The following is a 22,190-nucleotide window of genomic DNA, read 5'->3' as shown; positions in this document are numbered from 1 at the left end:
GGGCAGCTAGGGACCTCTAGACTGGGGAAGGTGGAGGAGCTCACCCCTTGTAAACTGACTCTCTGAGGGACTGGATAGTAGGTATGTTGCTGGAAAGCCAAAAAAATGGGCTAATTGTCTTTGATATTTCTCCTGGAAAAGTGTCATTTTGATTGAATCTGTGTTTTTTAGAGGAAAAATATTTAGCTGGAAAAATTTTTAATGAGCTCCACCTAGTTTGGGGCTTTCTCATGGGCAGAGAGGGATCCATAATAAGATATATCCTGGACTCTTTAAAAATTATTTCATTTTATTTTTAAGCTTGAATTTTGCAGGGGGGGAAGCTTATAAAGGCAGAAAGAAGCTACTTTTGCTTTTTTGTAACTTGAAGACATGATTTTGGTTTTTCATTAATCTGAGGGAAACTTCAACTTTGCATACATCTTTTTAAAATTTAGATAGATTTGTAGAACGTGCCATGTGTTGAATTGTCTTCACTCTCACTGACTTTATTAGGAGATAAGTGTACCCGACTCCTTGCATGATAGGAATTTTGACTACTGTAAGTTTTCCTTGTCTTTCTATTGCAGACTGAATCCCAGAAGACAGTTGTTTTACATGCCATACAAGATGGCCTGTTGGAGGGGAATGAAATGTTTACAGTTCAGCTAGTTTCTACTGGTGAGGCAGAAATATCCCCAATAAATGGTAAGGAAATAATCAAGTGGGGATAGACAAATGTAACAACTGAATCACTATAAAAGGATATCGATACAAATTTATGATACAACTGTTATGCCTGCATCATTTTGTAGTGACTGAAGCATACCAACAGCCACTCCAGTCCTGCTTCATTCAGGGTCAAAGCTAGGGCTAATTTAGATCACTATAGGCAGATGCAGATCTAATATTCCGATCAAAACAGCTCTCCCCCTGCCCTTTTAAAGTGGCTAAAATCTAACCAAGATTTAGTATTTTAGGAAATAAAAAGTAAAAAGAAGTAAATTTAAGAGCTAAATTCTCTCTCAAAGGGAGATTTTGAATCATAAACTCCAATATATCCTGCCCTGAAGCTAATTCTTAAATGTATGGTATAGGTGACCAGTTTAAACAGGCTGGCTTTCCAGTATTAATCTCTTGTGTGTAATGCACAAGCAATGAATATTAAGTAAAGATTTTGCTCATATTTAAAACAAGATTAATTTTAAGAATGAAAGATACCAGCATGATGGCAGTGAGATTTTTTTCAAACTTGCCCTTTTTTTAAAATTAATAAACACTCTTTTGGCCTAGAAACCTATCTGAGGTATAAAAGCACAATGAGAGGTCATTACGAGACTGCAATTCACTTTAATGAGGTCTGCAGTCATTATGGGGAGGTGGTGGTGGACCCCATATTCTGACAGGATATGTTCTCATGGGAAGAATGAAATCCACAACCTAAATCACTGTTTGTGTTGGTGTTCATTCTTTGAAGAAATAAGAGGAAAATTGATCTCTCCATTAATGGAAAGTTTTAAATAATAGACTAATGAAGAAAAAACAAGTTGGCTTCTCTCTATCAACTTACAGCCTTTTTATACTCTGTAAATATATTTATGCTACTTGTACAAAAAACGGGCCAAAATTAAATAGAATCCCTGTTTTAATTTTTTACTCTACTATTTCATATTTCTTCATTTGAATTATGTTTATGTATTATCATATATTATGTTTAATTTTACTTTAGTTTAAATTATAGGATGTGTAATTTTATATGCTTTTACCAATAATCATAAATCATGTAATTTAATCATTATATAATATATAATGTTATTGTTAATTCCACTATATAATTTTTAGTGAAAGGTGTAAATATAATGCTAGTGCTAGAACTTGTATAATACACTTTTTAATTTTGTCACACCTTTGTTTTGTAAAAGTTGGTTAAAGTACTTGATTACATGTTTTATTTATTTAACTTCCATGGATTTCAGTGTGGCTGGTCTCCATCAACTACATGTTAATTGGAATTGAGTTGTAACCGTATAAAAATAGTGTAAGTTGAGGTGAGAATTGGGCCATTTGACTCAGTTGCCCACATACAGGACAAGGATAATGTGATATAGCCAGCATGGTCTTTGTATTTAATTAATGAAGTCTTTTAAAAGTTCAAGGTCTATATATTCTGTGCAAGTTATTTATATCTCCGTTTTTGCTATTATCATGTCAGTTTTATGATACCATTTAATTTAAATATTATTCATTGACTTTTCTTCACAGGTCTGGCAACCATCGTTATTCTTGGTGATCAGGGAGCTTCTGGGGTTGTCAGGATATCTCCATCATCCAAGTATATTTTCATTGGGGAGCCCTCCAGAAATTATAATGGAACTGCATTTATTGGGTAGGTAAAACTGAGTTCTCTGCTCATGGTCTGAATGTTCAGCACTTTATACAAGTGCTGAACATCAACATGTTCCAAAGAAGTTGTAGGGTGTTGTATCTATTCTGTTTCTGAAAACTGGGTGTCACATCATTTTCAGGAAAGTCATTTATTTTAAAAGCATGGTACAGTGTACAAAGTATATTTGAATCATACCTACCACATGGGGAGCCTGAAGGATCTTCAAAGACTTTAAGATGTGAATGCATTAAAAGGAAGAGGCTTTTTACTGAAGCATGAAAAAGAAAAGTGGAAAGTCAGTTGCACTGCAAAGTTCATGCCTTCTCAGAACTTGGTCCTGTGTAATTACTGCTACACAATCAAGTATCAGTATTTGGTTTTGTCTGCTGGTATGCAAAACAATAAAGAAATGGGAAATAAATTGAAACCTTTTTACAACTAAGCACCTGGACATGTAGGATCTAAATATGCCAGCATGTATTTATACCGCTTTTCTTCTAGCACACCAGTATAGGAAAAGATGTTTTGCTGCAGGCTGGGGACTCCAAAGGGCTAGGTAGTACTGCCCAGAGCATTAGCTCAAGAGAGGAAATGTGTAGGCAGAACTATAAATCTTGCCCTCCCTCATGGTTTGCCAGACTGGCTGTAACATGGGAAGAGTTGGCTCCAGATTTTTAGAGTAGCGGCCAAAAGCATATCCCCACTAGGTCCCTCAGCAAGCTAGCAGGATGCTTTTGCCTTACACGGCAAAATGCTGACAGGCCCTGCTGCTCAGTGGTCTGCCTCTTCCCTTCTGTAGTGCACCAGCGCCAAAGATTGTCCAGTACATAGGGCAGGCAAAGTATAGACAATACTGCAGATACTACAATGCATTATCTACCTGCAAAAAGGAAATTGTAAAGATTGTAGTGCTGACATACTGTATTAAATTCAAGCTTCAGTGATCCTGTTTGATTCAGGCACAGATTCAGAGCAACCTGGCAGAGCATCAGCTGTCAGACATAGATAAGAAATATTAAAGCTATGAAATTAAACATGAACCAGAAACATATGAATGTGTATATATGTTCTTACCTACAGTCTAGTACGTGGTCCAGGGATTTTTGGTGAGGTCACTGTAAACTGGAATATAACACCCCCTCTTCAGAAGGAATTTGCTGAGATATCAGGGACCTTGACGATGCGAGATAGGCAGTCTGCAGCTGTTGTATTAATACAGGTACAAGAGAGATCTATAGCATTAGCTATTCCAGTACTTCCTTTTTGGTTAGCTATTAATGGTAGATCTCACACTGTGAATGCTTTAAACCTCTTCAGCTTTATTTGTTTTTTCCCTATAGGCTCTAGATGATAACGTTCCTGAAGAGAAGCATTACTACCAGTTTCAGCTAACTGGAATCAGTGATGGAGGCATTATAGATGAGTCTAACAGCACAGCAAATATCACTATGGTTGCTAGTGACTTCCCCTATGGGCGGTTTGAATTTTCACAGGAACTATTTCAGACAACAGAAGAAGAAAAATGGGTATTGAAATAAGGCTATAAAACTTAAAAGATGCCAGAATGAATCTAATATGGATCATTTAGATGATTTTACTAGCTTTTTAAATTAACCTTAAATATCTGATGATGATTTACTGAAATCCAACCAGAGTATTTTCTGTAAGTGTTTAATACCATGCAGAGGCAGAGTAGTCCCTTCCACAGAGTGATTCCCTGTGGCGTAAGCTTTTGGAGTTTTTGGGATTGACAGAGAGCGGGGAGGGGAAGGTATAAAAGACACGGGGCGGGGGGGGAGGAAGAGGAGCAATTCTGAATAATTTGATTAGATACAAAAATCAAATCAACATGTAATTTAGAATGTATTTTAATTTAGTAAAGCTTATTGATAAGGTGTTTCTAGAATAATGTCCTTAAAAGAGGCCTAAGTAATTCATTCTAAGCTAGAAATTTAAAAAAAAAATGTTTTGTCTTCCTCAGGTCAACATCACAATTTTCCGTTCCAGTGGATACTATGGCCAAGTGCAGCTCTGGTATAAGACATTAAATGGAACTGCAGAGGGGGGCATGGATTTCACTTCCACTTCAGGGGAGCTTGTATTTGAGCCAAACGAGATGATGAAAAAGATTTCGATTGAAATTCTTGATGATGACCTTCCTGAAGGTCCTGAAGAATTTTCAGTTGTAATAACCGAAGTGAAGCTCCAGGGAAGGTAAAGATATATTTCATTATAGAGGAAAAGATTGTTTACAGAAACAAAAACGTACTATAAATGGAATCTTGCCTAACTGCAGCAGAGTCCCTGCCTAATTCCTGTTCTGATTTAGTAAAAGATTTCATAACAAGGTAATAAGAGAGACTATGATCAAACTTAATATGGGAACATTCATTTTTCTCAACATGATTTATAAGTATTTTACTGATTGATAATGAAAGCTAAGAGCAGATCCTGCATAAGTTTTGAAGAAGATAGTTATTTTGGATGTTCTGGAGAGATGCAGAAAGCAAATGGTCTGGGAACTTACATATTGCAAGAAAATGAAGATATCCTATCGATGAGTGAAATCTAGTTACTGAAATTGAGTAAAAGTTATAAAATGAGAAATGCTGTAGTTTAAGAGGCTAGAAGTGATTGTATTTTATATTGAAACAAAATGTTTGAATTGCAAACTATAATTTGGAAAAACACGAATATTTTAAATAAAAGGTGGAGGATAATTGGAAGAAATGGTAACTACAACTCCCTAAAATTAATCTTCACATTATCATAAATAGCCCATCAAAGCTTTGCAATTGATTGTAAAAGTATAAAAAAATTACAGATTATTTTATCTAGAATGAGGAACCAGAGATTGTGGCTCCTAATTTTACTAGATCTGTTAAATAAGCTTATGGAATTGCTAACTTTAAAACTGAAAGCATTCCATGACAAAATCAGAACACTCAAAATCTGTTCCAAAGTACAAGGTCACATTTTTCACCAAGCTGACATTTGTGGGTTATTTTCATTTTACTTGAAAACGAACTTTTGCACCAACCCTACTTCTAGCTGGCAAAAAATAACAAAAATACAAAAGTAAAGTCCAAGATTAAGATGAATGCAACCCTTGTCTCAGTCAAACTATTCTTGCCATGCTTATTCTATCTGGCTCCTTCTTTATCTTTTGAAATCATCCACCTCTACAGCTGGCTAGTAGCATGTCTTACTGTAGAATGACTGATGTGTTAGAATTGCCAAAGCTCATTCTACTTGCAACAAATAAGTAACATTTGGTTCAGTTTATACCTGCCAGTTATTCTGAATTTCACAAAATGGAACTATTTTTTCTCTCCTAAACATGCTACATATGTGTAACATTAGCACTCTAGTATTTTTGGTAGACTCCTATATGGGAATTTTGTTAAACCTCTCTGAAATCTCTCTTTATGGGGCATGAAAAGTTTTGGCCTCAATCCATAACAGACCATTATGGCAACTGTGCTCAACTAATCTTGTATGTCAACAACAGGAGTCCTCATACGCCAAAGGTTTATTACTTGAACCTGTGCAGATTCAAGGCTTTATGTTTTTATCTTTAGAAACATAATCTTGTTAATGATTGGTTTCTTTGTTACCATCTGTTCTCAGGGGGCAATCAGGCAATTATGTGACCATTTCAGATTGGGTGCAGATAGAACTGAAAAGAAGACAAAAAGCACCCACTTCCAGAAATAGGCTACTGTCTTGCACTAATGTTGGTTTGGGAGGTGTGGGAAGGGAAGGAGGCAAGAGGGGGAATGTAGAAACAATAACTGTAAAAAGAACAAAAATACCTATTGAATCTATAGTCCCATATAGGTTTTGTAAACTATCCCCTTTTATATTTTATGTTCTTCCTTATGCCCTTGCAAGTGGGTTTGATTTTACTGTTAGAGAAGATGGACTACAGGTGGACCAGCCCCCAGAAATAGGAAATGTCTCCACAGTTCGAATCATTATAACAAAAAACGACAATGCAGAGGGTATCATTGAATTTGATCCACGGTATATCTCCCTGCAAGGTAGGTTAACATTTAAACTGATGTTTAAAAAGATGGGCTTGTTTCCAGGACACAGGATTGAGAATCAAGTTTTTTTAATTGTATTCTTGTTTCTGCCATAACTTACATGAAGTTTTCTTCTGGTAAGCTTCTAACACCTTTGTTTCTCATTTTGAACCTTTGGTAAATATAGTGTAAATGTCAATTTACTGTTTGCTCAATTACTGTTTCCTGTCTAGGGTGATATGATTTTCTAAAAAAAATAGCATTAGGTTTTTCATTCTCAGTCATTGTAAAAAAGGGAAGGCTTGTATATTGTCTTTGCCTTTGTTGGTAAACATTGTAATCTAGGCCCTGGAACACATTTGTTTAAAGATGCAATAGGTTTTGATCCCCAGTCCCAACAGTTGTGCCATATGGGCATGGCAAGTCGTGCAGTTTAGGATGGGGGAATTGTATCCTAATCCTGCCCTTTCTACTCCCCAGGGTAGGGGGGAGCCCAGGATCATGAGGTGGGGCTCCCCCTACACCAACGAAGTAGGGGGAAAGCCAGGTGTCCACAGCTGATTGTTGGCCCTGGCCTGCACCAAAGCTGGTTCAAGACCCTGGTTCAGTCGCTGGCTGGAGCCAAGAATCAACTGAAAGTATTTATTAAAAACATTAAAATGTTGATATTTATCATCATCATCATTAATAGCAGCATTATCATTAATTTTACTTATGGTATCATCAAAGTTTGCACTTTCTAAGTTTTTAAGTTAAAAGTATATTGCACTTAAATAGAACATACTGGCATAAATTAATTCTAGCTAATAAGTCCATTAGAGTTGAGCAAGGAACTGGGATTACACTTTTTTTTTTATGTTACCAGTAATAAGCAAAATCTCTGAAAATATCTATACCTACACCACTACCATGTTTGATTCTTGCCTTACGAAGCTCTTCTTAAAGTTTTCCTTCAAAATCCCTTGCAACTCTCAGCTATTTCTAGATGTGGTAACTTGCCTGTTCAGTTGAGGAAGTTGCCTAAAATACATTCCACTCTTGCTTAGTGTACTGCATTAGCTTATCTGCATATGGATCCGGTTTGGCTCAGGATGGTGTCATTAACATGTACATTTTTATCTTGTTTATGATGTGCTATAAGACTACCTTGAATGTCCTTAACATAATGAATTAATAATTTGGCATACCTGTGTTCTCACAGTTGTCACAGTCATCATTCTGTACTATAAAAACATAATCTACTAATCCGTTACTAAGGAAACCACAGACCAACACACAACAACATAAAATTACAGCTGTGCAGTGTCATCATTCCCTCTGTAACTGATTCAGTTATTAAAACTTAGTTACTTGCATTAATTTTGATCAGTGTATATTAAAACTTATAATGGAACAAAAAGAGAGCCTAGGAATGCAGCATACCTTGATGGCATTCATTGCTTCTTTGCCTACTTGATTAAAGAAAATATTCAGTATTCACTACTTGCTCCTGTTCTGTATGCCAAAAACAATGTCATATAGCCACACTTAGAATAGTGCTAGATATGTGCAGCACAGCTCTCATAAGCACATGCCTGTGAGTAAAATATTGAGAGCAGTACTGGGTGCACTCTGGGCATGCTCCAAAGAACTGCTCTGTAGCATTTTTTGGGCACAGCTCATGTGAGTGGGGGGATTTGTTTACATAATATGATGTTCCTGAGCACCGACTGCCACAGTGTACAGAACCAAGTGGACAGAACCAAGTACCAGAGAATGTCTTGCAGGTGTGAGTGAAAGTGGGCATTCAGGACACAATCACACATTTGGGATGCTTTAGTACTTCAGTAATACCTCCGCATGTATAATTTAAGAAGCTACATCTCAAAAGAATGTGTTCTTTCTGTTCAGTAGTTTACTTTGAATTGCTTTTGTAGTGGAAGAGGATGTTGGGATGATCATGATTCCTGTACTGAGAAAGCATGGAACTTATGGCTATGTAACAGCTGATTTCATCACTCGGGGTATTACTGCACTCCCTGGTGTTGACTACATTGTGAATAATGATTCTGTCATCTTCCATCATGGCCAGAACCGGAGCTTTATCAATGTTTCTATCATAGATGATGATGAAAGGTAACTGTATTGGATGAATTAATTTTTTCGATTTATATATTTACTAACCTATTATTGTTCAAAAATACTTTTGAATCCCTTTGAATGTTGCCTGCTTATACATGGAATTTAATAGAACTAACTGCTGTCTCTGCCAGGAATCGGGATGTCTTGTAGCGGTGCTGAAAAATTGAGAAAATTTTAAAATGTAAAAATATCCTTTAGAGCTTCATGATTCTCATAAAATATAATGCAAATCAAGGAAGCACTGGCTTCCTGCTTAGGTTATCGAAAATCAAATTCATATGAATTTATCAGAAATAATAAAAATGGTGTGCCTAAGAAACTACGCAATTCAATGTAAAAGAATGAAATAGCATGTTTGTTTCTTTCAAATCTCATGGTTTTAGGTGAAGAAAAAACAAGCTTAATGAAATGTTTTGTTTGTGTGTATTTCAAATATTGGGTGTATATCACCATTCAGGCAAATGACAAGATTTTCAGGTGTAGTGTAGTCCAGATTTTCAGGTTCTCAGAATCTCATGATCTCTTTGATACAGGGAGTCTGATGAGCAGTTTGAAATCCAGCTGATAGGAGCCACTGGTGGAGCAGTCCTTGGGCTCCACCTAGTGAGCCAAATCACTATTGCAAAAAGTGACTCCCTTACCGGAATTGTCCGATTCCTCAACCAAAGCCGAATTATTCTGCCCAATCCCGATACATTGATGACACTGTCCTTGGTCCTGGAAAGAGCTGGATGGTTGGTAGGAGACACCCAGGTAGGTCTTATCTGTTGAAGCATTTTATGTAACTTTTACTACCCATAAATATGTTGGAAGAAAAATGGTATGAAACACACCTAATGAAATAAAAAGATAATAGATTATTACTATCATAACTTTGTATTTTTACAGCATTTTAGGCACAGGAATGAATTTAGTCCTTCATGCCCTTCTAAGAAAGATGATATTTCAGAGATGGAGAACCTGAGATATGAAGAAATTAATTGATTTGCTGCAGGTCACATACAGTACTTGTTGAAGGTCTGGGAATAAGCTGTAGAGGCTAAGCTCTTCTAAAGTCATTGTCACTGGTCTGCTTAATAGCCCAGGATCCCCTACAACATTCATCACTACAGGCTGCTACTGCTGCCCCCAATCATCAAGGCTTGTGAAGGGAAGCAGCCTAGTGCCACTTGTCAGTGCTGTGATGTTCCTGGTTGCAGGCCTGGGAATCTGAGGCTATTACAACTAGACAAGAGCTTGCAAGAGAATTCTCTGAGTGCAGACGCATCACTACAACCCTGTATTACTTACCATTCGTGGAGAGGCAATTTCAAAAGAGTTGTAATTTTGACTTTTCTGTGGAACTATGAATACCACAGTTTTCATTACCTTCTGATAATGGCGCTGTGATTCCACTAAATCGAGTTATTCCTGAATTAGAGAATAATCAGGCCATATCAACTGCAGTGGACATGTTTAAAGTGAAATCTTCCTTTAATAGTGAATAATATGTCCTCTTCTCCTAAGTGGTTCAGATCCTTATCATTTATATGTTGCCTTGATAAACCCTTAACATGTTATGTTGATTTTAATCATAAAACTAAATGTTTGTGTTTTTTGGCTTTAAACACATCGCTTTTTCTAAGTTGCCATTGCACATGAAATATCTTTCAAGGACTAGTCCACAAATCCGCTGCTCTCTCTTCCTTCGTGTCCTTCTCCTTGACTAATTTCTACCCTGGTGCTTCTGGGGATTTTTTTTTTAATTACAGTTAAATATATATGTGTATGTGTGTGTATGTATATGTATATATTCAATACATACGTGTGTGTGTGTATCTATATGTGTATATATATGTGGGTGGGTGGGTGTGTATACAGCTGAATATGTATTATATATCCACAAAAACTAGCTTTTGAACTGCAGTCTTCAGACAAGTTAGGATTCTGATTTGAACTTTTAAGGCGATACTCTAATCAAAGTAATAAGAAAGTGAAATAAAAATTGACCTCTTTGCATTTATTAACCTCTACATTCTTGAAGTTCTGAGGGTTTAGTAATACTGGATTTTTAGTACTATTGAAATCTTGAAGTTTGTAGTAATATTCAAACTTCCTACTTCACCATTTCTTTTCTCAGAAGAAAGAAAATTGGAGGAAATTGCCACATATTGCATATGAACTACTAATTATATATGACACATTAAACTGTATATTTTAATATATATGGTAGGGGTGTGCAAAATGGACCGTATTCAATTTGGATTTAGCCCAAATCAGGGACAGTGATTCGATTTGTTGATTCAGACCACTGTCATGATTCGATTTGGCCAAATCAGAATCTGAAGATTCAGTGCTGATTCAGAGAATCAGCGATTTGGGCATAGATACAGCTTTAAATGTCTTTTCTACGTACCTCGAGGTACCAGGCACGGCTGATGAATGCTGTGATGGTGGAGTGGATGGAGCATCCCACAGGAGCGCGGGGGGGCCCGCATGCTTGGCGGTGAACCCGGAAGTAGACTGTAAGTATTTCCGGTCCACTTCCAGGTCAGCTGCCGAGCATGTGCTCCCCTGCCGCGCTCCTGTTTCATAGTAGCTAGGGTGTGACAGGTTGCCCTCCCCAGCGCCATCTTCTGGATCATCTGCGCCTTACGCAAGGCACCCGTGGAGCCCTCTTGGACCTCTGCTGTCCCACTCTAATCTCGCCTGCCCCATCTTGATGTTATTAGTATGCGAGCGGGAGACTACCGATCCTATTGTGTACGTTGGGGGTCTCTCCTATAAGGTTCTGCAGCACCCTGCATTTGTCTATGTTGAACCCCATCCTAGTCTTGTCTGCCCACTTTTGTAGTCTGTCTAAATCTAGTTGCAGCCTCTCTCTCCCTTCAAGTGTGTCCACCTCACACCGCATCTTAGTGTCATCAGCAAATTTGGATAGCATGCTTTCCACCCCCTCATCCAAGTCGCTGATGAAGATGTTAAAACGTGCGGGCCTGAGGACTGAGCCATGGGGTACCCCACTGCTCGCATCTTGCCAGGTTGAGTACAACCCATCCACCACTACTCTCTGGGTGCGCCCCATCAGCCAATCTTTGTGGGATGCTCCATCCACCATGGGGGGACCTTGGGTGCCCCCCAGACCCAGGAGGCACCAGTTGCCGAGCCAGGGGGAAGGAGGGTCCTTGCGCACTCCCCAGTGGACCTGGAAGTGGACCAAAAGTGCTTCTGGTCCACTTCCAGGTCCACTCCCAAGCACGCTGGGGACCCCCCTGAGCTCCCGTGGGATGGTCCATCCAACCCAGCATCTCAGCATTCACAAGCTGCCTGCTACTTTGAGGTATGTAGAAAAAACATAAAGCTTCATCTATGTCTGAACCATTGAATCTCTCTGAATCGATTCAGAGGGTTCTGATTCTGAGGGTTCTGATCTCCGACGAATCTTATCGGCGACCAAAGCTTTGCACAGTCCTAATATATGGGATAGCATGGGCATGGACATAGGCGCTAAGGCACACGGTTGACAGTGCACAGGTCACAAGTTCAAGGCCACAGCAGAAGCACTCACAATGTGACCATGTCAGCTTCAAACAAATCTGTGAATTCTGTTAAATAATTTGTCACGAGGACATGAAAAAGAAGGAAGGACCATTCCTCAGATCCTATGCCTCCAGTACAGGATACATACATACATACATATAGATATAGGGGGGGGGGGGGTGTGTGTGTGTGTGCGCACACACACACGCACACTATAATCAGATATCAGAAACAGAAATTCTGTGGAGAGTATAATAAGATTTAAGTTGTGTGCTGTTTCTTTGTTGTCGGGCTGTTACAATATTGATGCAACTCTAAATTTGAAACTATCTTCCACAGATATATTGGGACATTTTAGGACCCAATTCAGAGGAAGTTTTATCTCCCCTGAATAGTGACATTGGTGACCCTGTGAATGGTTCATTCTATTTTGGAGAAGAAGAAGGAGGTCTAAGAACTATTAATCTGAAAATCTATCCTCATGAAGATGTTGAAGTCCAGGAAACATTCATTATTAGACTGAGCCTTGTGAAAGGTGAAACTGAAATAGACTGGAAGGCAGCCAACATTACATTACTAGTAAGGCATTCTTGCTTTTCTCCTGCCTTGGGATGGTTCCTGCAGAGCTTTTTCAATTTAATTCAATAATATGCCTCGTTTGTTACTCGTCTCTTTCATGTCCTGCCCAGTTAGTCCAGCCCTGTGTTGTGGTTTCAGATCTGGAAGTATGGAGGCAATAGATCCATTAATAAAGGTTGTATCCATTAATAAAGTCTGGGCCTCTTCCAGTTTTCTTGGTTTTCTAAAACTGGAAGCATGGAATGGAGCCAGGTGTCCAGACTCTTGATTTACTCTTTCTTTTTTCCAACGTACTTTTCCTCTCTCTAGTTTTGTAAGTGAACTAGAGTATAATAAGAGAAGACAAAAAGAGAAGACATCCAGGTACAAGAGAATAAGCCATATGGGTAATGGGCAAAAGAAAGGAGAAGGTAGGAAGGGAAAATGCTTGCTGTGAGGAATTGCAGAATAAAGGGGTTTTTGTTGGAGAGGAATGAAGCCTACAAGGAGGCAGCAGGAAAATTCCTTTTGCCCCCGCAGACTGAGGTGGTGTTCTGAATCAAACCCTAGCTTCCTCTAAGCCACGGACCCAGATCATTACTGTGCAATGTCTCCTGGCTTCTCACTCAGTACAGATACCTGCTATCCTCAATCTTTATGGAGGACTGAGAGAAGTGAGCATTCCAAAATGCATTTCAAATTAAAGAGTGCAAAAGGACAACAAAGGATTTTCAGGTATTTGTGTGGTCAGTCTTTTATAAAACTGTTCTCTCCCACGCCCATTTACCTTGAGCCTGAGTTTTCAGAAAGCATCTCTCTTGAGACTCTTTTTCTTTCTTTGGCACTTTGATCCTAGTAACTAAAGTTAAATCCAGGTTAGGGTCCACTTGTTTGGCCTTTCATCCCTATTTCATCTCTCCTGCCTTTGTGGAAAGACACAGATCTACAGTGAATTACTACATAATGAAATAATAAGTATGTGCTGACCAGTAGGAGAGCACTTTTATTAATGGATCTCTGAGTAGTTCAGGAAAATTCAGTGTTAATTAGAATGATAATTCATTTATGGGTCAAACTGATTTTTTTTATTTGTTTGTTTGGGGGGCGTTGCAACTTTCCATTGAGATGTAAAGTGATGGTTATGGATAATGGCATGCTATTCATTTCCAGAAGGCCCAATTTTCAATTTGCTGTTAACCTTACAGCAATTTCTGCCCACCATTTTTGGGTATCCTGAGCATTTCTTGCCATTGTAACTCTCTCTTCTCATGGAGCTTCTAAGAGCCGTAATCTTCTCTTTAGAGGGCTGCATTGAACATCCACCAAAGGGACACTCATATCTTCCCTCTTTCCCATCTTCTCTATCCTATCCCACATAAAATCAAGGATTAATGTTTTCTGACAATGTTTCCTTAATTCGTCCCCACCCCTCACCCCCCAGTAGGAAGGAATTATTTGACTCCCTGATTGTGTTTCTGGAGAGTCATGCTATTAAATATATTACTTTAACATAATACACCCTGATTTCCTTATTGCAGGATAGGAAGCTTCTGTCTGTAGATGACAGACAAAACTTAAGCTTGATTATCTTCATTCTAGAACAGTTCAGTCTGTTTTATTTTGGAAGGCTGTAACAAGGAATTGGATGCCCTTAACAGTACAGTGGATTGAATTTCGTAGCCCGTTGACCTGGGATCAGACTGGATGCTTCTATTCAGGACTTTTGAATAGCATCTGTTTGAGGCACAGCAGTTTTACACACAGAAACATCCAATTCTTAAAACTTACTGGGCATCTCCTCACACCTTTTGTGTAGCATTACTGGTTATAGCTGTATTTTCTCCGTAACAGTTGTTCATTAGAAACACCTGGAAACACCAGCTCTGATTGCTGTTAGAATATATGACAAGGCACAATTGTGCACTGATAATTCTTCTGCCCACCCCCCACAATTCTACATTCCTCCTACTTTTCTTTCTGGAGAATTTTTCCCATCTGATTTTGCTAGCATCTCTGCACTGGAAGCCTCCAGAAAGATTGAAGCTAGCCTTGATTCTCAGATCTCTTGCCTCCTTACTTCTGGTAGCTGGAATCATAATGTCATCTGTAATTGCTGTGCTGGATGTAAAAAATACTTTTTAAACAAATAAAATTAACAGTAAGTAATTTTGCCTGTCCAACAGAATAATAAATTAATGCAGTTGTTGAGGGCAATTTTATCTTATTGGCATCTCAAAGTGCTCTCTTAAGCAAAAATGGGAAGATACAGTAAGAAAAGGGGCACTTCACTGAATCTGTAAAGCTGTATTACATTGACTGATGTTATAGCTGAGCCTAGTTTGTGATATCCTCCTCATTATAGAACCTGAAATCAGTGGGATTTAGGCATCCCCATAGTATTGAAAATCCTATCAGGTGCCTGTCTGCATCTTTGAGTACCTAATGACTTTAAATTTGTTATTCTGTGCGCCAAACTACCATTTAGTAGCAAATATATTCACTAAGATTGGGCTGTATAGAGAGGAGAGTTAGGAAGGAAATGCTTAATTCCTGTTAAATGTGCAATATTAATTCAGATAGATAGATAGATAGATAGCCTGAAACTCTGTATTTATCTACAGCATACCTACAGAAGAGGCAGTAACACAGTGTCACCTTCTCTGTGCAGTCACAGAATTACTTAAATATTATTGATCTACTAATATCTTTGACAAATAATGAATATTAGTTATCTTTCACCTGTTGGATATCTAAGTGGACTCGGACATCTAAGCCTGTATACAGATGTTCATTTGTACTGGAAGAAATTTCTTCTGGTAGAAAAATGGCCCAGGAGCCAAATTGTACAAATGTTCCTGTAGTCTAGCCCTGGGACTAGAGAGCTTCACAGGCAAGCTCTTCAGCAAGGAGATACTGGGCCACCCCTACTCTTAAGAAAACATGTTCATTGACAGCCTGTCCTCCCCCCTGCTTGGCAAGGGGACAGGCTGTCAAGTGGCAGTTGGCTCTGATAAAAAGTAGCAGCTGCCATAGACAGCTAGGGAGTTTCCCCCTAGAAGAATACCTCCCCGTCATGCCAGTCACACAAATCCCCTGGTTTTTCCTGACAGGAGAATAGCCCCATCCCTTGCAGTCTTCTGGGCTGGCCTAGAGAAGTGAGGCGGGGTGTGTGAAAGCTCCAGAAGCCTTGCAGCACGGGCACAGCAGCCTGCATCAGCCGGTGCTGCTCTGGCCTGACCCAGAACAGTGCAGGGCAAGGCAGGGGTCACTTTCCCATGGCACTTTCCCACTGTGGCACAGCAGCTTGCCTTGCCCAGGATTGCTCTGGGCCAGCTGGGTGGCACAGCGAAACTGGCGGGGCTAGGAAATGGGAAGCCGGGCTAGTGAAAGCTTCTACATGCCCAGCTCCCAGATTCTCCATCTTCCCCTTGCCTTCCTGCCATGTAACAGTAGTATGGCAATTTAAAAGCAGTGGGCTGAGGTTTTCCCTGAACTTCACTTCCAGCCACTGGCTTTTAAATTGCCCACTGCAGTGAGGCAGCAAAAGGAAGCCAGCAGGAGCCAGGAACCAGATGGAGGAAATTTTCCCCAAGCCCTGGTACCAGCTTCTCGCTTTTAAATTGCTCCGTAACAGTTGTTCAGTACCTGCTCCTCACCTGGGCAGTGGTGTCAGCAAGAAGAAGCCTGCGAGAATGACCAAAGTCCCCTGCCTGTTTTTGAAACCAGGGACCTACCCGGTTTGGAGAAGAGGCAGGGAGGAGCAGTGGCGGCTGCCCCTCTCACTTCTCAGTCTACCAGAGGTGGGGAGGAGCCCCTCAACAGCTTCTCAAGTTCAGGGTGATTCCTGTCTGGGGAAAGCACTGGAGCCTTTTCCTCAGCTCCACTCCTCCTGGTCCTCAGAAGGAGTTTAGCTAGGGGAAAGTATACAGACTCTCAATTCCTGAGACAGACTCTCCAAGGAGCAATTTAAACCTGGTTGTTCCAGGGTTGTTTTTCTCCTGGAACAGCCATCTTTTGTTCAAGGAGAAATAGCCTGAAAGTCTATACACTTTTTGGTTTCTGTTAAGAAAACAGCAATTCTCCCAGCAGAAGGTGAATGTCTGTATCTAGCCTAAGCTTCTATTTCCCCCCTGTTCGTGGAAAGCTGTGCATCTACTACATCTATTTTTTTTAAACATACCATCGTCTTACCCTTAAGATTGAGTCACAAAAAGCAGTGAAGATGAGAAGGATGCGTCATGTTTTGTATTACTATTTTTCATGGAGTCAAGTAGGGTGGAATGGGTGGAATAGGATCACACTTAGGTATCTGAGTCCACTTGTGTGTAGTGGGTTGAATAGACTCTGACCCCTAGTTGTTATTTAGGAGTAAATAGTAAACAGTATTTAACTAGTCCAGTTGACTAGTGGCCTCATGTACAGTTTGTTCATTGTTAGGGAAACAGTGAAATTCAGTTTCCAAACCTGTTCAGTTTTCAGTCTGCAGTTATTGAAAACAAGATGTCCTGCCAATATCTACTGTGACTTTTTGTGTGTCAGATGGTCACTAATTCTCTAGAAACTAGGATAAATCCACAGACTGCAATCCTCAGTGCCTGAGAAGTGACAATTTTTCACCATCAATATTTAAAGGAGACATAATGGCATAACTGTCACTTATTAGTTGGTATCCTTTTGTCAGTTTTCTTCACTGATCCAGTCCTCAAGTGTTTACCCAATTATTGCTTTCTAGACCAAAGAGTGTAAAGGACTCCCATCCCCATATTCAGATCTTGTCACAACAGAAGAGAACGTTCTCATATCTCTTAACTCTTCCTCTTCATTGGATTTGTTTCCTAAACCATTTATCATTTTCTTGGTTTCCTAAATTCTGCCCAAACTATTTCTGATATTTGAAAAAAATGTGCTATTTGAAGGTGAGTGAGTCTTAATTAGTGCTAAGTAAAACAGAGCAATTATCTGAATTGGTTTACACATGATATTACCATTATAAAACCCAGAAGCTTTGCTGCCTCTTGTCACACCATCATATCACTGATTCATGTGCCCTTAAAATCCACTCTTGATTCAGTGTTCCTTTGCTGTCAGCCCCAGAGGATTTTCTCCAGGAGGGTAGCTACACTCAACTTTTTGTAAGGCCATCTGTTTTATTTGCTTGCACATGACATCTTTTCCTTTAGATACCATGGTGGTTCAACTTAGTGTCTTTTTTTTTCTCTTTATACAATCTCCATTTAAGCTGCGACTGTACTCCTAATCTTTTGGAAGGACAGTCAGTAGAGAAGGGTTAATTTTGAATAGTTGCATCCAGTGGTGAGGCTCCAGTGCTCAAAGTATTAAGGTATTGTGTGATATATAGCCTATCTGTACTGCATTTGTTGCTTTCTAGATACAAAAGTTTGGTGATCCCAATGGGATTGTGCAGTTTGCTCCCGAATCATTATCTGAGAAGAAGTTTGAAGAGCCATCTTCATTGGAAGGACCACAGAGTATTACATTTGTCATTGAACGAGTCCAAGGCACTCTGGGGAACATAATGGTATTTTTATTCTTATCTAGGGGGTTATTTATAAACACTGTATTTTGAAGTCTTATCAATATGAATGCCTGGTGGAGACCAGGCGCTATATAGAGTTCCTTATAATACAGCTGGCTTTCAATTGCTTGCTTCTTATTCAGTCTGTTGTGTCACATTTGGAGGAGGGAAGCATACTGAACAAGGCATCCGGCCCTCATACTTTCTGTTTGGATGTCCAGTTTCTATAATGATGTGAAAAAATGTGAATAACCAATGCACATTGTATTGATCTAGTATATTCTCTCTTCCCTTCCACTAGGCTTTTGACAGGAGAACTCAATAGGATATATTCTTATACTAAACTTTGTTGGAGAGGACCATGTAAATTATTTTCTTTCTTTCAACTTCATGCCACATGCAGATAAGAACTGGATCCTGTTTTTGAGTAATGCTGATTATTCAGACACAGAGGTGCCCAACTCCCTTATGTCATTCAGAACTCAGCAAGATATACATGGCATTATGGAATGGACTCCCTTGTTTGTTTGCTTTATTGTAATTAAAACATTCTGTAGAATTTATATGCATGTGTCAAATATGCTCTCATTTGACAGCAGTTCTTTTTAGAAGGAAAACATTTTTGGTCATTTTAAACAAACCAAGACTGTGCATAGAAGGAAAACATTTTTGGTCATTTTAAACATGCCAAGACTGTGCCCCCTACAATAAAAATATTTGACCATTTTTTTTTTTTTTTATATTTAAAGTGCACTTTTTTTCCTACTATGCAGTATCTCTGGAGTGTTCATGAACTTGTGTTTTGCTTTTAAATTGGTACAAGGATTTCTTGTCTATGGAAAAGTTAGGAAATTTTGGAGGGAGAAAAACAACTGGAGAATCCTGACCAGTTAATACAAGTCTCTTTGTAATTGAACCCAAAAAATCCGTAAAAGTTTGAGGTGACCCTGTGAAGTCACTCAGAAATAATCCCCACATTCATGTCACTAGAGTTAAGGGGTGGTGGAAAGCAGATTATCTTCCTCTGTTCTACGTATATGTCTTCCTATGTCACCTCTGAACGATAGCTGTGTTAGTCTGAAATCAGGCAGAAGGTAGGGCAGGGTGGCATCTTAAAGACTAACTAGTTCAGAAAGGCATGGGCTTTCATAGGCTGCAGCCTACTTTCTAGTATCTGACAAGATCTTTCAGGAGCCACCTTGCTCTGTCTTCTATATAAACATTAAATAATGTCTGTTAAACCTGGTTTGTGTCATACATCTTATTTTCTGCTTTCCTGTGTGCCTGTGTTTTGATTCTTTTGGCAATATTTTTTACTTGTTTTAGATTTACTGGGAATTGAGTAGTGATTCTGACATAAAGGGTGACTTCCTTGCAACAAAGGGATCTGTCTTCATTGCTGACAAACAGAGTACAGCTGAGATCATTCTTCACCTCTTACCAGATGATGTTCCAGAATTAAATGAGACTTATATGCTGCAGCTGATTTCAGTGGAAGGAGGAGCAGATTTGGATCAAGAGAAGGGCATTACAAAAATCATTGTCTTTGCAAATGATGATCCCCATGGAGTGTTTGCTTTGTACTCTGATAGGCAATCAGTATTGGTGGAGAGGGATTTCAGTCGACACATTCAGATTAATGTAACTAGGCACGCTGGGGCATTTGCAGATGTGATTGTTGAGTACCGAATCTCATCTCATCAAGAACTATTAACTGCTCCTGAGCATGCAGTGGGACATCTATTGGTTCAAGACAGTGCAAGTTTTGGAATGAAGAGAGTGCCAATAAGCAGTCAGGTTTGTAGGATCCTTTATCTCCTTGACATTTTATTGCCCAGTTAAGCTCTGTTGAATAGTGTCTGGTGGTGGTAGTGGGAGGGGTGGCTTTGATTTTGTGCTGTGTATGGACCGACTTGTGCTTAAAGAAAATGTGACTTTTCAAAGTTTGGAGTATAAATCTATGGTTGTGAATATTTGTATATAGGCTACTCCTCCATCCACGTATATCATTCACATTTTCAGTTTTAGATCCTGGCATGTAGATCCAAATCCTCTTTCTGCTTTGGGGTGGGAACTGTTGAAAGAAAAATCCTGCTCAGTTCAAGGAGATTGAATTCTCCTTAACAGCTGCAGTAGCCCTCAGAGCTGCTGTGGGATAGCAAACATATTAGCCTTTTTAATATTCTGCACTCGCTTCCTTAATGTTACTATACTTTGGGATTTATACTGCAGTAAAGCCTGAGGGCAACATCAAAGTCAGGTGGCACTGTATTAGGCATTATGTAGATATATTAGAATGGACACTTCTTGTCCTTAACGCTGTAAAAAGATGTCGCTTTTGGAGTGTGCCTCATTGTCCCAGGTTTTCACCTAGTTTAAAACAGGGGTGAGTCGGTCATTTATACACATTGCTCTTACAATGTGCACTGCTGCGCCCTTGCCAGGAAGTGGTGTATGAGAGCGCGCAGCCTGGCCAATTTGACCCTGGAATGACCCGCAATAAGCCTACGGACGCACACAGCCATGCCCTGAGAAAAAGCATCAGCACATTTTATTCCACATACTTCAAGAGACTTAAGTGGGACAATGCATTTACATGTCAGTAGGCTTCTAGGACATAAGGCTTTCTTCTTCATTCACAGTATCAACATTTCATTTAGAAGAGTTTTGAGAGAGATCTTTGTAAAACAGCTTGTCACCATAGCTCTACTCTCTGAATGATGATATTACAAGAGCTGTAGACAGTTACTGCTACTTAACTCTTCGATTCAATGCGCATACTTACTGTTTTTAATAGTATGAAATTGCTAGCTGCTTTTACTGTTGTTTAAATTCTCTCTTTAAAGGTGTTTCTTTTACTGGGCTCAAATTTTACTCTGGAACTAACCAATGCAAGCCTGGTTGATGGAAGTGCCAAGTACGTGCCTAAAATATTAGCAGAAGCAAAATCAGTTACTCTGTCTATCCCTGAGGAAGCTGCCAATCCTCAGGTCAGTTGCAGTACAGTAAGATTTCCAGGAGAGGGTGGCTCAAAACCCATTGTGCTACAGTCTAAATCAGGGCTTCTCAACTTTTTTTAGACTTAAGGAACCCCTTGGAAAAGGCCAGCTCTTCTTTTTCACTCTAATTTTTTTACTACAGAAAAATAAAAGAACAATTCACTGTTGCAAAGTACTCAGAAAGACCAAAACAGGTCAGCATTTTTTTTTTACAGTAGGTGTTTCTATTTGAAATTTCTGGGCTTATCTTGTAAATTATCTTGCGAACAGTGCGGATACTGTAAAACACCCTTAAAAGGATCTCATGGTATAGATTTCCCTCAATTTATGCAGGTTCCATATATGCAAATTTGCTCTTATGCGATCACCCTTTTTCGACCCAAAATTCCTTATATGTGAGGTAAATTCACTCTTATGCTATCGGGGCCCTCCTTCTCCCCATTCACCCCAGTCCCTGGGCTGCGCCATGGCACAGTGCAGGCAGGTGGTGTCAGCTGCTCCCAGGTCTGCTGCAGCAGCTGGGATGAGCGGGGAGAAGTGGAGCCCCGGGAGGTTTAGGGCACAGTGCAGCCCAGCAGCTACAGGCAGCTGGTATCAGCTGTTCCTGCGGCCACTGTAGGAGCAAGTGGGATGAGTGTAGAGAAGCAGAGGCCCCCTGGCTGCAGCAGGCAGCAAGGCATGGGAACTGTGAGTGGGTGCAGGGTGTGAGACAGTAGGGGCATGGCTCTTGCTGCTACATGCCCCCCAGGAGGGCTACAGGCTAGGGGTCTGTGCCGGGCTTTTCCTTGGTGGGGCAGTGTGGGTCCCCGGATCTGCACATGGGACAACAACAGGCTGCCACTGGAGGCCAGGGCCAGCAGTGCCACCAGGCTCTCCCTGGTGCTCAGCGGGCAGGTTGGGAGGGCTAGGGTGAATTTTGGGGTGGCAGCAGCCCACCTCCTAGTACCGCTGTCACCACTGCCTGCCTGGAGTGCCGAGAAGAGCCCAGTGCCACTGCCAGCCCCAGCCTTGTTTGTGGGAATGAGGTAGCAGCGCTGGGAGGGGGGCTGCTACCACCCCCAAAT

The 22,190-nt window shown here is 40.0% G+C and overlaps 1 protein-coding gene across 1 annotated transcript in view; it reads left to right on the top strand.

Moving 5' to 3' along the window:
• ADGRV1 (adhesion G protein-coupled receptor V1) overlaps nt 1-22,190 on the top strand; it is a 253,979-nt gene that overhangs the window by 184,327 nt on the left and 47,462 nt on the right. Inside the window, 12 exon segments of the mRNA XM_025204476.1 lie at nt 570-687; nt 2,242-2,365; nt 3,446-3,584; nt 3,706-3,891; nt 4,347-4,579; nt 6,260-6,408; nt 8,310-8,508; nt 9,048-9,267; nt 12,373-12,612; nt 17,981-18,130; nt 19,454-19,924; nt 20,974-21,117. Of these exon segments, the coding sequence (XP_025060261.1) occupies nt 570-687; nt 2,242-2,365; nt 3,446-3,584; nt 3,706-3,891; nt 4,347-4,579; nt 6,260-6,408; nt 8,310-8,508; nt 9,048-9,267; nt 12,373-12,612; nt 17,981-18,130; nt 19,454-19,924; nt 20,974-21,117 (2,373 nt within the window).

This window comes from Alligator sinensis, unplaced genomic scaffold (genome assembly GCF_000455745.1).
Source record: "Alligator sinensis unplaced genomic scaffold, ASM45574v1 scaffold218_1, whole genome shotgun sequence".
In the NCBI taxonomy this organism is placed as follows: Eukaryota; Metazoa; Chordata; order Crocodylia; family Alligatoridae; genus Alligator; species Alligator sinensis.
The sequence above is the reverse complement of the archived record's forward strand: the minus strand, read 5'-3'. Positions and strand labels throughout refer to the sequence as shown.